This window comes from Dermochelys coriacea, chromosome 7, assembly GCF_009764565.3.
Source record: "Dermochelys coriacea isolate rDerCor1 chromosome 7, rDerCor1.pri.v4, whole genome shotgun sequence".
In the NCBI taxonomy this organism is placed as follows: Eukaryota; Metazoa; Chordata; order Testudines; family Dermochelyidae; genus Dermochelys; species Dermochelys coriacea.
This window is the reverse complement of record NC_050074.1, coordinates 69,367,040-69,382,535: the sequence shown is the minus strand read 5'-3', so window position 1 is coordinate 69,382,535 and position 15,496 is coordinate 69,367,040. Positions and strand designations below refer to the sequence as shown.

The 15,496-nt window shown below is 40.6% G+C and overlaps 1 protein-coding gene across 3 annotated transcripts in view; it reads left to right on the top strand.

The window, feature by feature from the left end:
• The first annotated feature begins 951 nt into the window (after window positions 1-951).
• The window catches only part of LOC119859307 (rap1 GTPase-GDP dissociation stimulator 1-like), a 60,946-nt gene continuing 46,401 nt past the window's right edge, over window positions 952-15,496 (top strand). The window contains exon 1 of one of the 3 annotated variants that reach the window (XM_038411239.2): window positions 952-1,299. In XM_038411239.2, the coding sequence (XP_038267167.1) occupies window positions 1,296-1,299 (4 nt within the window). In that variant the 5' untranslated portion in view covers window positions 952-1,295. The remainder of the gene's footprint in view (window positions 1,300-15,496) is intronic. The other 2 variants (XM_043518966.1, XM_043518967.1) reach the window with 2 other exon arrangements.

Below are 15,496 nucleotides of genomic sequence, written 5' to 3'. Positions count from 1 at the left end.
GGCAATAAGCTAAAATTCACAGCCGTGACCCATCTATGACTTGTACTAGAAATACCCATGACTAAATCTTAGGTAAGCTGGGAGGCTCCTGGGTGCTGCTGCTCCTCCTCTGGGGGGCTGGGATGCTACTACTGCTCGGGGTCAGGGGCACCCAAGCAGCTGGCCTGTGCAACTGGCCCCAGGGCCACCCCAGCTGCTTGGGCAGCACGGGGGTCAGCTGCACTGGCTGCTGCAGAAGTCACAGAGGTCCCAGAAAGTCATGGAATCCATGACTTCTGTGACAGACTCGCAGCCTTAAGTATCAGTAACAAACTTTATTGAGCATTGTGCTACTATAACCAACACTAACATTTAATGACTGCTGGGTGGTATCCCACATGGCAGCTCAATCTACTTTCTGGTATAATCTTTAGAGTATTAATAGCCATAGAGTTTTTCCCTTAAACACATACTAAGCCACAGCGCAGGGTTTGTAACTGGTTACAACTGTCCCCAGTGAGCCAAATTTCACTTCATTTGTTCAGCTGTTAGATACTTGACTCTCAAAATAAAGTAGGGCTGGTTGAAAAATGCAGAATAAAAGTGAATTTTTGAAACTCTTAGTTGAAAAATACAACATTTTTTCTTGCAAAACATTTCAGAAAATGTACTAGCAAAAAAAACCCAACACAGTTTGAACAGGGCAGTTTCAGGTTTTGACAAGATGTTTGTGAAAAAATATACAACTTTTTGTAGGATGAATATGAAGAGTAAACTATGATCAACTGAGTTCAAACGCTTAGGACCAGGCTTTTGAAAGAACACAGCGCACAATGGCTCTAAATAAACACGCCAGATTTTCAAGAATGCTCAATACTGAGTAACTTCTGGGTGCTGAGCGCATTTTAAAACCGCCAGTGTTAAGGTGCCAAATGGGATCTGGGCTCTTTTGAAAACTTGGCCCTTATTTAACTCAATTGTCACACCCCTAAATGAGAGCAGAGGCAGATTCAACAGAAATTAAATTGCTAAAGGTTCTCTGCGGCATAGTAATTACTGTGTTTCCATTTCTGTTAATGACAACTAAGAACTGGAAACACAAGCAGCGGTGGGGGATTAAGTAATTAGGGAGTATTAGATGCATTTGAAAATCAGGGTCATAGAAAAAGAGGAGAGAGAGAAAGCTGTGGGCTGCTTGTCTGCCTGACAGCTATAAAATATTCTTCTTAAGCTCAGCTTGGAAGCTGTAAAGGACAGAGCTTCACGCTACAGATTGGCTATTTTTTTTTGTCCCAGTTTGGAGAGCTGTGGTTTTTATGGGTGAGTAAAGCTTATGCTAAATATAGATAGAAATTAGATTTGATACATGATGTTTAATTTTCTTCTTCACAGAGGAATTGCAAAAATGTTTGGGATTTCTTATAAATATAAGATTGCCTTGGGATCATTTAATTATGGAGGTTGATATTCTGGTACATGCATTACTAAAGTGACCTGAAATCTTTTGTGTCGCATATCAAACAGTCTTGGAATAAAAACAGTCCCAAAAGAATGCAAACAATAAGGTGTATTTGAATATTAACAAGCTGCAAGAAAGCATCAAATTCCAATTTCATACGGACCCACCAAGTCATACCAATTTGTAAGAACAAAATAAAATACAGGGTAGCAGTTTGAGGAGGGAGGTTAATTGCTTCATTGCCCATTGGATGCACAGGACAAGATACATTGTAGCTTGTATATTTATGAATCTAGATACATGTTAAGTGCCACCCGGGGGAGCGAGAGAAGTGCTGAATTTAAATGATTTGGTCTTAAATGTGGGTTAATAGGTTTCAGCAACTGGCAGGGTAAAGCCTAACTTTGAATTGTCCTGCTCTGTGAAAAGGGTCACATTTATAGTAGAGTTAAAATATATTTGAGATTTAAATTCTGCTCTTTGAATGATCACTAAAAAATACCAGCAAGGGCTAATCAAATATTAAGGGCAAGATTTCTGTCACCCTAAATCACATCATAGTAACTTACTTCTCAATTAAATCTAATGACATCACTGGGACTAATCTCAGAGTAAACATGAGTAAATGTGAAAGAAGCTGTCCCTAAATGGATTATGACAACGGAGCAGCTGTTTGGAACAATTACCTAAATAAATACATAATAGAACAAAGTAATTTAAAAATTAAAGTACAAGCTCTTCCCCTGTAGCATTCAGAGCATTGCACACACACACATTAAAATACAATTAAACAATATAAGAGCCATATATATATATTTATTATTATTATTATATCCTATGTAGGGTAAATCAGTATAATACAAGCTTCTTTGCACTTGGTTCTAGCCTAAAGGGTAAATGCTAGAGATGGTTGAATTACAGCTCTTTTTTATTATTTATTTATGCGTTCGTCATCAATCAGTCCCATTTTCTGTATTCAGTGAATATTTCAAAAGAATAAGCTACAGATTATGGGTTGCTGGCAAATTGTTCACTTCTGCTCTTTTGTAACTGCTAATCACAGTGTGAAATTAATGAAACTTTGAACAGCAGAATAGCAAATGGAAATAACACCCCACTTCAGGTATAGATTTGTGATTTTTTTTTAAAGAAACATTCATTTTGTGTGGCTCTGTTTCCACAGTATCTGACCATATACTGTTTACTTCTTCAGCAGCATTACACTAACATACCAATACCACAGGGAAACCCCAAAGCTGCTGCCTTTGATTCAAGCTTTTTTCAGAGATGGGGGGGGAGCGTCAGATGTGCTATATAGATTGGAGTCAGCAAAGCTTGTTGCCTGTGCCTGAGGGAATGTCAGCTCCCCTGAAGTCAATAAAGTTATACTGACTTACAGTAGCTGAGAATCTGGCCAATTGGATTCAAACATGCATGGTTTTGAGTGACCCTGAGCATCCTCAATTACAATTGAATGTGAGGGTGCTCAGCACCTTGCAGGACCTAGGGCCAGATTAAGTTACAGGGAATTTAGGCCACTTTACTCTTGAGTGACAGCATCCACATTTAGATGGTTAATGTACTTTAGATTATTTTCATTGACTTAACACCTTTTAGTTGATTCACCTCAGCTGTCCTACATGTCCCCATTTAGAGAAGCCCTAAGTTTTGTGTAACTATAATTTGTCAAGGACCCAGGGCCAGCAGCCCCTCAATCTGCTGGTCATCATGTGATTTATTTTTTTAACTGGGTTATCTTTCATCATATTCACAGATAGAACTTGAAAGACTTTCATTGACCAACTCTTTTCTGTGCTGATCAAAGTTGTCTTCATCTTCTTTAAATATAGTTCCTGTGGTTTACTCAATAGTGATTAAAACAATGTTTTTAAGATACTTTTATGTTGCATTTACACTTTTCTGCTTAGATGCCCTAATGTCCAAGACGCATGTTCTATATTTTTCTAGACCCTTAATAATACATAAGAATCCATTCATCCAGAACTCAGTCCAGCAAAATCATAAGCACGTGCCTAACTTTAACCATGTGGGCAGTCCCATTGATTTCAGTGCTTTGCTACAAGAACAAATGTAGAATAGTCCAAATGCAGAATGGCCCCAATCACTATTATATTGTGATTGAAAATACATTGGGTCAAATCCTACTCCTGCTTATTACTGATGGAAACCTGAAGACACTCCATTCATTTGAACAAAGACAGCATCTTTCTGGCACCCTGGACCTACCCAGAAATGCAGATATTACAATAAAATATCCTCACGTGTCAAAAAGTGGACTGTCAACTCTGTCTACGGTGGACGCCTATTCATGGTTACTCCGGCTTTACATTGGTGTAAATAAGAGCAGAATTTATCAGCATGGTTCTCATCTAGATGGATCTCAAAACACTTTACAAACCACATACAGAGCAGAGTCCCTTTGCTCACCATGGAAATGAGAGTGATTATATGACAACTCTTTTTTACAGCAGTCAGAAACACAACTGTTTAGGAAAGGTGTCTGATTATAATAGGGTCACAGTCCCTTTCCTGTATTATACTAAGTGCCACTTTATGCCAACTGACAAAGGAAACACCCTGCACGCTCTTGTCACAATATTTAGCCAAACAGTGCCTTGTAAGGTATCATATGCAAACTGGTGACACGCTGGTCATGAGTATCATTGTGTAATTATATATACAGGTTACATATAAAGGGTTATGCTGGAAATAGGTTATGGAGGCAATTGATAAACAAGCCTGCCCCAGACAAAGGAATGTAGCTTTACCTGTCTGCATGGATCAAGCTAATGGGTGGCTAAGGAAAACAGAAGTACATTTGTATCTAAAGTTGATAAAGTGAACAAGCCAAATCGAGAAAGCAAATTGACCTGAGGATGAAGGGCTATAAAAAAGGAAGAAAGGGGACTCAGTTATCTGTTTCTTGGGGGACAAAGGGAACAGCTCTCTTTGATTCTGGGAGAAGTGGATCCTCCTAGCTGAGGGGCTGGAGATGCTGATGACTTGATGTAAGTGAGGAAGGTGCTTAGGCAAAGATTATGGCTCGCTGAAGTTAAGTTTTAGACTCTAGAAAGCATGTTTTTGGTTTGTTTGCAATCATTCCTGTCTTTCTCTTGCTAAGTATCACTTAGTATTACTTAAATCTGTCCTTTTAAAATAAACTTGTGCTTAGTTTTACTATAAATTATCTCCGTGCTGAGTATTAAAGTAAAATGTTTGGGTGAGGGCCCACAAGGTGGTGTGTGCATTGCCTCTTTGGAGGCAGCAGACTTGGTTAATTTTCTGTGAATGTCACAGTGGGAGGGACAGGACACTGCAGAGAGATAGAAGCCTCTGGGGAACTTGGGATTCACTGAATGTTAGTGGCAAGGCTTAAGATTCTGCCAATCTAAGGCATTTGCTGGTGAGACAGACTGGTGTGGCAGAGAGCTGTCACACAGCTTAAGCTCCAGCAAAGTGCACTTGCAACACCATGGCTTATGGTCCTGGGCTCCCTAAGGAGAGTGTCACAGGGACCCACACAAGTAATTTTAAAATGTAACTATCCTATGCGTAAATATCCACTACTGTCAGAAGAGGTAGCCCACATCTGAAAAGGGAAGGTATTTCACTATAAGAGCTGCATTTCTGGCAATGTCGGAGAATCTCTCCGATACTCCTTTGTTTGACCTGTTAATGGAAATATTTTGCATACCCGAAGTTTCATAGTCTACCTAAATTATTTTATCATTATTGAGTCACTTCAATTTTTAAAAAAATGCCTATGTTCATGATTTTTAAAAAAGACCCAATATCCTATAGAAACAAAGAAGGCCAGACAGTTGCATTTCTCACAGTATTGTATGAGCTTAAAGACAGCCCTCTTTTGTAGAGGTTCATATTAGTCTGTCTCCAGGGTCTAACAGCTAGAGAAATCACAGATGAAGAAAGGCTAGTAGATTACCCTGTCCTGCCATCAGTTTACCAATGCAGGACTTGTTCACAGTCGGGTTTTGGAGGCATCATCAGTAAGAAATACAGAAATGGACCTTGTTCAAACACTCAAACAAAAGGAAAGGTGAATAATGCCATATCAGAGCACTAAGGGAGGCTGTGTGTCAAAGCAGAACCTTTGCCACTCCATTCCCCAACCCCCAATTATCTGATCCGCTTTGTTCACATAAAATGGAAACCACCTTGACCTGAAGAAAGTGTAAGGAATGTAGTTTTCTCCATAGTTAGAAGCCTTTTAATTTTGTAAGGGAAACAGAGAAACCCAAAGACCTGTCCCAGCAGGCAAAAGCATTTTCAGGTATTTTAATTGTTAGTCCTTTCTTCCTTCTTCTCTCTAATATGTATCAGTCAGCAGGGCAGGCAGTTGAGTTGATGTGTAATGTCAATACAGTACATAAATCATCAGTCAAAAGACACTCTGAGAAGGGCAGTACCATCATCCGTCATAAATGTTTAGCTGTATCATTTATCTCAAGTACAGAGAGGGGCCAGAGTCTCAAAATTAACTCCCTCAGAGTTTTGGGCACTGACACTAAATGTTCAGATAAATCCACTGAACAGGGAGGTCTGGGTCACAACGTTTAGATCTGGATTTGGATCTGAATCTGAGTTTAAAAACTACAGGAAAGTTCAGTTTTGTACTGTACTGTAGTCAGTTTCTTTAGGGAAAAGTTTGGGTGGCTCACAGCTATCCAGGATAGAGGCAGAACCAGTGAAATACTATTTTTGTGGACCCTAAAGAAATTGGAGATTTTCCTATATTTTAGTTATCAACAAGTGAGATGTTTAAAAACATTTAGAATCTCTAGGCGTTTGGGCCATTAGACTTTAAGCATTTCTAAATAGCTCAGGTTTGGGGGGGGGGAAAAAGTTCAATGATGTCTTTACAATTAGGTATGGAGCGGTCAAATTTTGTGACTCTACCAGTCACTATCAAATCTCCAAACACCCAATAGTCAAGCCTCATTTAAACATCAGAAGTTAATTGCTTGTACTTGTACCTTCCTTGACAGATTGTCAGAAGTTGCTTGTTGTTTGAATTCACCTGCAAATAAAAACAAAACTACAGTTAGTCAGCTTGGACCCCCCCCCTTACAATAACGGGCAGAGAGCAAGAGATGCGATGTTTTAGGGCAGGCATCCTGGCTCCAATTCCTTAGCTTAGTCATCTTTAGTCAACTGCTCCCTTGGGGTGGGGAGATGTGATCCTGGGTGAGCCAAAGGTGGGAAGATTCAAAGAGAACTCGGTGCTCTAGTGTTTCCCAGCAAACAGATTGGTCTGTAGGGGACTGCTCTAGCTGGAATAATTTAGAGCAGCCCCAGTCAGGCAGAGGATCTGGTGAGTGGAAAAGTAGCCTAGATTCATCTTTCATCCCATGCACATGTACACAGGTCATACCCAAAACCTTGCAGGGCTCATTTGGCCCCAAGGCTGCAAATTAGCACAATAAATTGTGCATTTTTTGCAAGGCATTTTTAAAAAGTTAACTAGCCTCCATGTTTATGGGAGTGAAAGGGATAGCACAGGCATTTTTTTAAATGCCTTCCACACAGAAACAATAGTCACTCTTCAGAAAAACAAATAACCTTCTCCCACATCTATTTGTTAACATGGATAATGCAGGGAGTAGCAAGAATTTGCTTGCTTGGTACAATCCTGAATATTTACTTCTATTTGAAATTCTTTATGGCTACAGACTAGGCAGGAGTAACCTACAATACTGTCCAGAGAAACTACAAAAAAGGAAGGTCTGCTAAGAAATTTGTTAATTATGTCTCTGTAAACTTTTGGATACTAGCTTTAAATCCCTTCCAAAGTGCTTTTTAATCTGCTGATACAGTTTTAGAATTCTAGTTACCCGTGAGTTCAACAACCGCACAAGACACATAGTCTAACATGGATGTAAGTGGCTTTTCACAGAGACTGAGATAATGGTTTATCTGACTTGAGACAATTTTCTGGCTTAAAAGTCTGAAGAGATGGCAAATCTGTTTTATGCTCCAAGATAAGACACTTATCCTGGAAACAACATAAGTCAGCCAATCCTGAGACATTGTCATGCCTTTGCAAAGATGAAATATAATCAATCATTCACTAAAGGCTAGCTCCTAATACCTTTATGCATGTTATGTAGCACCTTATGCCACAAGCAGAGTCTCACTGAAGTCAATGGAGCAGATTCTGCAACCCTTGATTTCAATTAGACTGTTCAGAGGAATACATTTCTCATGTGCAAGGTTAGACTACTTAGCCTTATGTTTTAGTTAATTATTTACACATGCCAGTCACCAATATTTGTTCATATCTGATTTTTATCCCTCTGTTTCATTACCAAATAAATACCTGATCTTTCTCTTAGGGAGAAGGACTGGAGCCTTACATTTCTTCCACTGAGTGTGGAGGCAAGTTTGTTATTGTAGAGTTACTCAGGAGAGTTGAAGAGGAAAAAGGATATAAGAAAACAAAAGCTTATAACAAGCTGCATGGCTTTTGAAGTTGTATACAAGACTAAGACAAGACTTTTCAAATTGTTCTTGACTGTGCCTATAGAAAGACCCTACAGCTCTTTTTCCAGCATTATGAACTTACCATATGCTTTCTTAACCTGAAGCAGAACTTCTAGCATAGTATGAGCATAGACTCCCATCTACTATACACTATGTTCTTTAGATTAACTAGAGAGCATTTATATTCCCGGTTTTAGAAAACTCTTCTCAAATTAAAGATTAGCAGATGAAGGGTTTAGTTTAGTGCAAGGGTGGACAAACTATGTCCCACGGGCCAGATCCAGCCCCTCAGGGCTTTGGATCCGGTCTACGGGATTGCCACTTTCAAAAGTCCCTGCGGCCGGGGGGGTGGGGTGGGGTGGGGGGGCAGAGGGCTCCCTGCATTGCCTTTGCCTCCAGGCAGCGCGCCCCCCCCCACAACTCCCATTGGCCGGGAATGGGGAACCACGGCCAATGGGAGCTTCAGGGGAGGTACCTGGAGGCTTAGCAAGGACAGCGCATGGAGCCCTGTGACCTCCGTCCCTCCACAGCTGCTGGGGGAGATGGTGCCAGCCGCTTCCCAGAGCAGTGCAGTGTTGGGCCAGGGCAGGCAGGCAGGGAGCCTCGTGCTGCTGCTGCCCCAGAGCCTCTTTAGATAAGCAGTGCCAGGCTAGAGCCTGAACCCAACTCCCTGCCCTCAGCCCCCTGCAGCATCCCACACCCCTCTTGCACCCCAACCCCCTGCCCTGGCCCTGAATACAATTTCCCCACCCAGATGTGGCCCCAAAGTTTGCCCACCCCAAGTTTAGTGTATAAAATTGCTAGAGAAGAGGGAAAGGATCAGTTTTTAAAAAAAAATAGACATAAATTGGGGTCGTCCATTGAAATGAATGGGGCTATGCTGATTTATACAGCTGAAGATCTGCCACATAAAAAAAAGAGGCAAATAACAAAGAAAGAAATGATTTCCCATATCTCCCAACATTTAAGAATTAGGTTCTGTTTCTTCTGCTAGAATTTGAGAGATCATTGGATAGAAGCTAAAGCTAGACTATCTCTCTCCCTTTTCCTTCTGTCTACTAAGTGTCTGTATTAGACAACCAGGACTGTGTATTTTGTGACACTGCTTGTAAGCCTCCTATGATTCTCCCTTTTAAAGATTCCCAACCCCATAAGACAATCTGTTTCAACTCTAATCATGACAATGATATCTTAGCTGTCCTAAGAAGTTCCAAATTAAATCTCTAATATTTAGAAGTGAAAGGGCAGAAAATCATATCAACTCAAAGGAGGTTGTTTTAAAAATAGCATGCAACAGAATCAACATCATCATGGGCTATTCATGTAGAGTGGTAATTAAAAATCCAGGTGCTTTGTTATTCCTCTAGGGACTAGATCAGTCAAAGTAACACCATATGCACAATGACTCAGTCCTTGAAAATATTCCATTTTGTTAAAATCCATTGTGTTATGGAATTAAAATAACCGCTATAAGAAAATAAAAAGTGGTAGAATAAAAGCTATGTTCAAGAAAGACTGACTTGCAGAAGAAAAAAAAACAACTTTCAAATATCTGTTTTTTAACAAAACAAATGCTCCTTTTTAGAGAGAAGAAATAATATGGGGAAGGAAAAGGACACACTGGGGGATGTGGTAGGAGGGTGACAAAATCTGAAATCCAGACCATTCACTCTGACCCCAATCTGCCTCAATATTTTTGTCAGCATTTATAACCCTGCCTGTTAACTACATTTTAAGAAACATAACCTAAAGACTGCACAACTGTCAGGGTTGTTCTTGTGGCATTTCTTAAAGCTGCATTCTGGAATCATTTAACTCAAATGAAATCCCTTTAAAATATATAATCCTGTTACTTTCATGTGCATAGCCCTACAGAAAGGGAGATAGCTTCACTAAATTCTTACAGCAAGTTAGAAGAAATGGTTCTTCTTATCCACTTCCCTATTCCAGGGGTTCTTGCTGTGTTTGCACCACTAAGCAATGCTATAAATTCACAAGTTGCTTTGCTTTGACACTTCCCGTTAGTTACGTCTGCGTTGCCCTTTGCATGTCGTTTCGGGAAAAGCTAAGTGCTCAGACAAAAGCACAATAGGTCTTTTAATTATAAAACCTCTCCAATACAGATCAATGCCTACAGTGTGTTACTCAGGATAAAAAAGGACATTGAACAGAGAGAAATGGATCAAATAAATCCTTTTGGGAATCTGGCCCTTTTTAATAGCACAGCAATTACTATAAAACACCAAAGCATAATATTCTCACAGCCAAACCAGCCAGTGGGGGGAAGACGTGTGTGTGGTGTGCAGGGGCTGGTAGGGGGCAGCATGCTGAGAGACGCAGAGCATTTGATCACAGTAGATCCCTGATTAGGGAGCCTATAAAGGCAGCCAGCCAATGTCACAGAGCTGGAAGCAGGGGAGTTTCTAAGGGGAGTTTGCAGAAGGGAGTGTGTGTGTCTCCTCTTTGACAGGAGGGAAGGTTATGACTGCTACATAGACACCAGTGGTAGTTGTGACAGGTTGGGGTCACAGAAAGCTCCTTGGGACTGCCACCTGATATGCTAAGACTACCTCTGAGCCCGTTTTCCCTGGCAGCTTGGGACTTCAGTACCCTGTCTTGTTGAGCCAGACACACTAGCCTGCTGCAAACACAGACCCAGGTCTGAACCACATTCCCCAAAAGCTGCAGGCTTAACTGAAAACAGCTTAAGAACTGCTCCTGTCTCCAGCACCAGGATACCCAATTCCCAGTGGGGTCCAAACCCCAAATCTCTTTTACTCTGTATAAAGCTTATACAGGGTAAACTCATAAATTGCTTGCCATCTATAACACTGATAGAGAGAGATGTACAGCTGTTTGCTACCCCAAGTATTAATTACTTGCTCTGGGTTAATTAATAAGCAAAATGATTTTATTAAGTGGTTCCAAGTAATAACAAACAGAACAAAGTAAATTAACAAGCAAAATAAAACAAAAACATGCAAGTCTAAGCCTAATACAGTAGGAAACTAAATGCAGCTAACTCTCACCCTCAGAGACATTCCAATAAGCTTCTTGCACAGAGTAGACTCCTTCCCAGTCTGGGCCCAATCCTTTCCCTGGTACAGTCCTGTTCCAGCTCAGGTGGTAGCTAGGGAATTTCTCATGACTGCAGCCTCCTTTGTTCTGTTCCACCCCCCTTATATGGCTTTGGCACAAGGTGGGAATCTTTCCTCCCTAGGTCCCCACCCCTCTTTCTAAATGTTAAACCAGGTTAAAAATGGATTCCAGTACCAGGTGACTTAATCACATGTCCTGTGAGACCTAAGCCTTCATTCTTCCCAGCCTGGCTTGCAAGTAAACAGAGCCACCTTCAGTCAATTGTCCTAGTTGATGGGAGCCATCAAGATTCTAAACTACCATTAATGGCCCACCCTTGGCATAATTACAATAGGACCTCAGTTTATATTTTTATACTTCTAGTTTCAGATACATTTATACAACTAGGATGAAGACACTCAGATTATAAGATTTGTAATGATACCTTACAAGAGACCTTTTGCATGAAGCATATTCCAGTTGCATTATATTCACACTTATTAGCATATTTTCATAAAATCATATGGAGTGCAATGTCACAGTAGTGACCCAAGGAATGGAAGAGACAATGAAGATCATCAGATATGGAAGGTGGCATGTACATTAGCTTGGAGCAGGTAGCTGAAAAGTGCTTCATTTGTATGAAATGCTGCCTGATAGATCTGATGGAAGAGAAGATCTGAGGTTTGGAGACTTAGATAGAAACTATGGTTGAGTTTTGAAGGGATTAAAGCAGATGATGGAGGCATGGCAATAAGTGGTTGAATGGAAAACTCAAGATGTGCAGATGCAAGCTAGACTGGAGAACTGGGCGGGGAGACTGCTGGATAAGGAAAGTGGAAGCATGTGGCCATGAGAACTAGCCAGAGGAAAGGACCAGCTAGTGAAGGAGAGAGCTCAGGAACAGGTTTGCTGAGTTGGAAAATGAACAGCAGGCAGTAACAGAAGGTGGGAGGGCAAGGAAGAAGAGAAAAGCAGCTAGTCCTACAAGAAGGGGGAGGGGAAATCAATGGAGATTGAGGATGACTCACAGAAGATTTCAAATGAGACCAAAAGACAAGATGGCTTGCAGCCAAAAAGAACAGACCGGGGAAGGCTGAGAATTGCACCAAAACCAGGAAGAGGCAGGTTTTCATGACTGCGGACTCCCTACTAAGGCTTGTCATCAGAGAAGATCCAGAGAACAGAAAGGAGTGCTGTTTACCAGGAGTTAAGATACAGGATGTGGACCTGAGGCTGAAAAGGACCCTAATGGGAGCTGGAAAGAGTCCACTGATGTTCCTTCATGATACTGCTAGATTCTTCTGTATTACATCAAGGGAGACTATGCAAAGTTGGGGAAGACACTTAAAGAAATAGAGGCCGAGGTGATTTTCAGTAGGAATCTACCTGTCCCTAGAGGAGGAGAATGAAGGCTAGACAGATTATTATGATCAACAGATGGATCAGGCATAGCGCTAGAAGGAGGACTTCGTGATGTTAGACCACTGGAAAGCATTCATGGCAGAGGACTTTTGTGATGGGATGGACTCTACCTGAATAGGGAGGGAAATTGGCACAACTGATTAAAAGAGCTTTAAACTAGAAATCTGTGAGTCTCCCAACCATCTCCACCAATTTCCATGTCTGAATCTAATGTTGAGGGGAAGGAAAATCAAATGAGAGGAATAGAAAGTAGGAGAATTGATGTCAAGAGGAAAGGTAGCACCAGTACCAGTGATGCTAACAGTCAGGCAAGCAATACTCGCAGTGGAATGACTGTACCAAATCAGGCAAGGAATTGGGGTGAAGCCAAGCACAAACAACTTAGATGTCTGTACACCAATGCAAGGAGACACGGGTAACAAAATGGAGAAACTAGAATTACTGGTGCAGGAAGTGAAGCCAGATACTATAGGGATAGCAAACATAGTGGAACAGTAGTTATTACTGGAGCACAGGTATTGAAGGGAATGTATTGTTCAGGAAAGACAGAAATAAAGGTAAAGGTGGTGGAGTAGCATTGTAACTTAATGATGAGATAGACTCCAAAGAAATTAGAAGTGATGGACTGGATAAAATGAAATCTGTTTGCCAATCATCTGGGGGAAGAAAGGTTACAGAAGCTCTACTTGGATAGTGCTTGGGGTCGGCTACAGGTCCCCAAAGATTCAATTTAGGTATCGATAGAGATCTCTTTAGTATTTCATTGAATAAATAAAACTGGAAATTGTGAGATTATGGGAGATTAATTTCCCAGCTATAAATTGGAAGACAAGTGCTACTAATAATGGTAGAGACCAGATATTCTTGAATGTGATAGATTAAAGATTTCTTCACCAAATATCCACCAAGCCATGATGCCATTTTAGATTTAGTATTAGTAAGTAAAAGGACCTCAGACAAACTGATTGCAGAGGACAGCCTTGGTTCGAGTGGTCATGAGCTAATTCATTTTAAACTAAATGGAAGGATAAAGAAGAAAAATCTGCAATGAGGGTCCTTGTGTGTTTTTTTTTTAAAAGGGAATTAGTTAGGGATGTGGACTGGACTAAAGAACTCAAGGATACGAATGTGCAGAAGACTTGGAATGCCTTTAATTCAAAGTTGCAGAAACTATCTGAAGCCCACATCCCAAGCAGGGGAGAAAATCACAAGGAAGGGTTGCAGACCAGACTGGATGAGCAAGCATCTCAAACAGGTTCTTAAGAGAAAGCAGTAAGCCTACTAGGAAGGATCAGCAAGGAAAGCCACCTCTTGGAGGTCAAAGTGTAGGGATAAAGTGAGATCTGCCAAAAGCCAGAGTTGGACCTTGCAAAGGAAATTTAAAAACTGATACTTAAAAGATTCTATAGTCCTATAAATACAAGGAAAGAAAGAAGTGGGACCCTAAGCACTGAGGATGGGGTGGAGACTAAAGATAATCTAGGAATGGCCCAACACCTAAAAACTGAGGGGAAAAATATTGATTTAATAAAGGTAATGAGGAGCTTGGGGCTCATGGCAGGATGGCCAATGGAAATGAGGATATGGAAGTACAAATTACCACATCTGAGGTGGAAGTTAAACTCAAACAGCTTAATGGGACCAAATCAGGGGGCCTGGATAATCTCCATCCAAGAATATTAAATGAACTGGCACACGAAATTGCAAGTCCCATAGCAAGGATTTTTAATTTGTAAAGTAATGGGTCATACCCTAAATGGGAGAATTTCTAATATAGTACCTATTTTTAAGAAAGGGGCGGGGGGGGGGGAAACAATCCAGGAAACTACAGGCCTGTTAATTTGACCTCAATTGTATTCAAAGTCTTGGAAGAAATTTTGAAAGAGAAAGTAGTTAAGGACATAGAGGCAAATGGTAATTGAGATAAAATACAACATTGTACAAAAGGTGCCAGACCAACATGATCACTTTTAGTTAACTGATTTTTTTTTAAATAGGAAAGGCAGTAGATCAAATCTACCTGGATTTCAGTAAGGCATTTGATACATTTCCACATGGGAATTTATTAGTTAAATTGAAGAAGATGGGGATTCATAGGAGAATTAAAAAGGTGGATAAGAAACTGGTTAAAAGGGAAATTAATTCATAGAACCGTAGGCCTGGAAGGGACATCAATAGCAATTTGTTTCAATGCTGAACTACCCTGACAGTTAAGAAGTTTTTCCTAATGTCCAACCTAAACCTCCCTTGCTGCAATTTAAGTCCATTGCCTTTTTGTTGTAGTATGTCTACTTTAAATGGACACAAATCAGGAACAGTAACATACAAAAGCCAGTAGGAGAAAACTTCAATCTCCTTGGATGTTCTATAACCGATTTAAAAGTATCCATACTACTACAAAAAACCTTCAAAAACATGCTTCAAAGAGAAACTGCAGAACTAAAATTAATTTGCAAATTTAACACCATTAATTTGGGCTTGAATAGGGACTGGGAGTGGCTGGCTCACTACAAAAGCAACTTTCCCTCTCTTGGTGTTGACACCTCCTCAATTATTGGAAGGGGAACCATATCCAACCTGATTGAATTGGCCCTGTCAGCAAGGGTTCTCCATTTGTAAGGTAACTCCCTTCTCCATGTGTCAGTATAATAATGCCTGCATCTGTAATTTTCTCTCCATGCATCTGAACTGGGTTTTTTAACCCACAAAACTTATGTCCAAATAAATGGTAGCCTTTAAGGTGCCACTGGACTCCTCATTGTTTTTGTGGATACAGACTAACACAGCTACCCCTCTGAAAGTTGGGAGAATTGCCAATACAGTAGGACAGGAATATCCTACAGGAAGGTCTGGAAGACCTAGAAAACTGGAGTAATTAAAAATGGGATGAAATTTAATAGTGCAAAGTGGTGGTTAGTCCCTAAGTGCATAAGAACTTTTGCTATAAGCAACTCAAAGTGACAGAGGAGGAGAAAGACCTGGTTGTATTAGTTGATCACAAGTTGACCATGAACTGCCACTGTGATGCAGCCA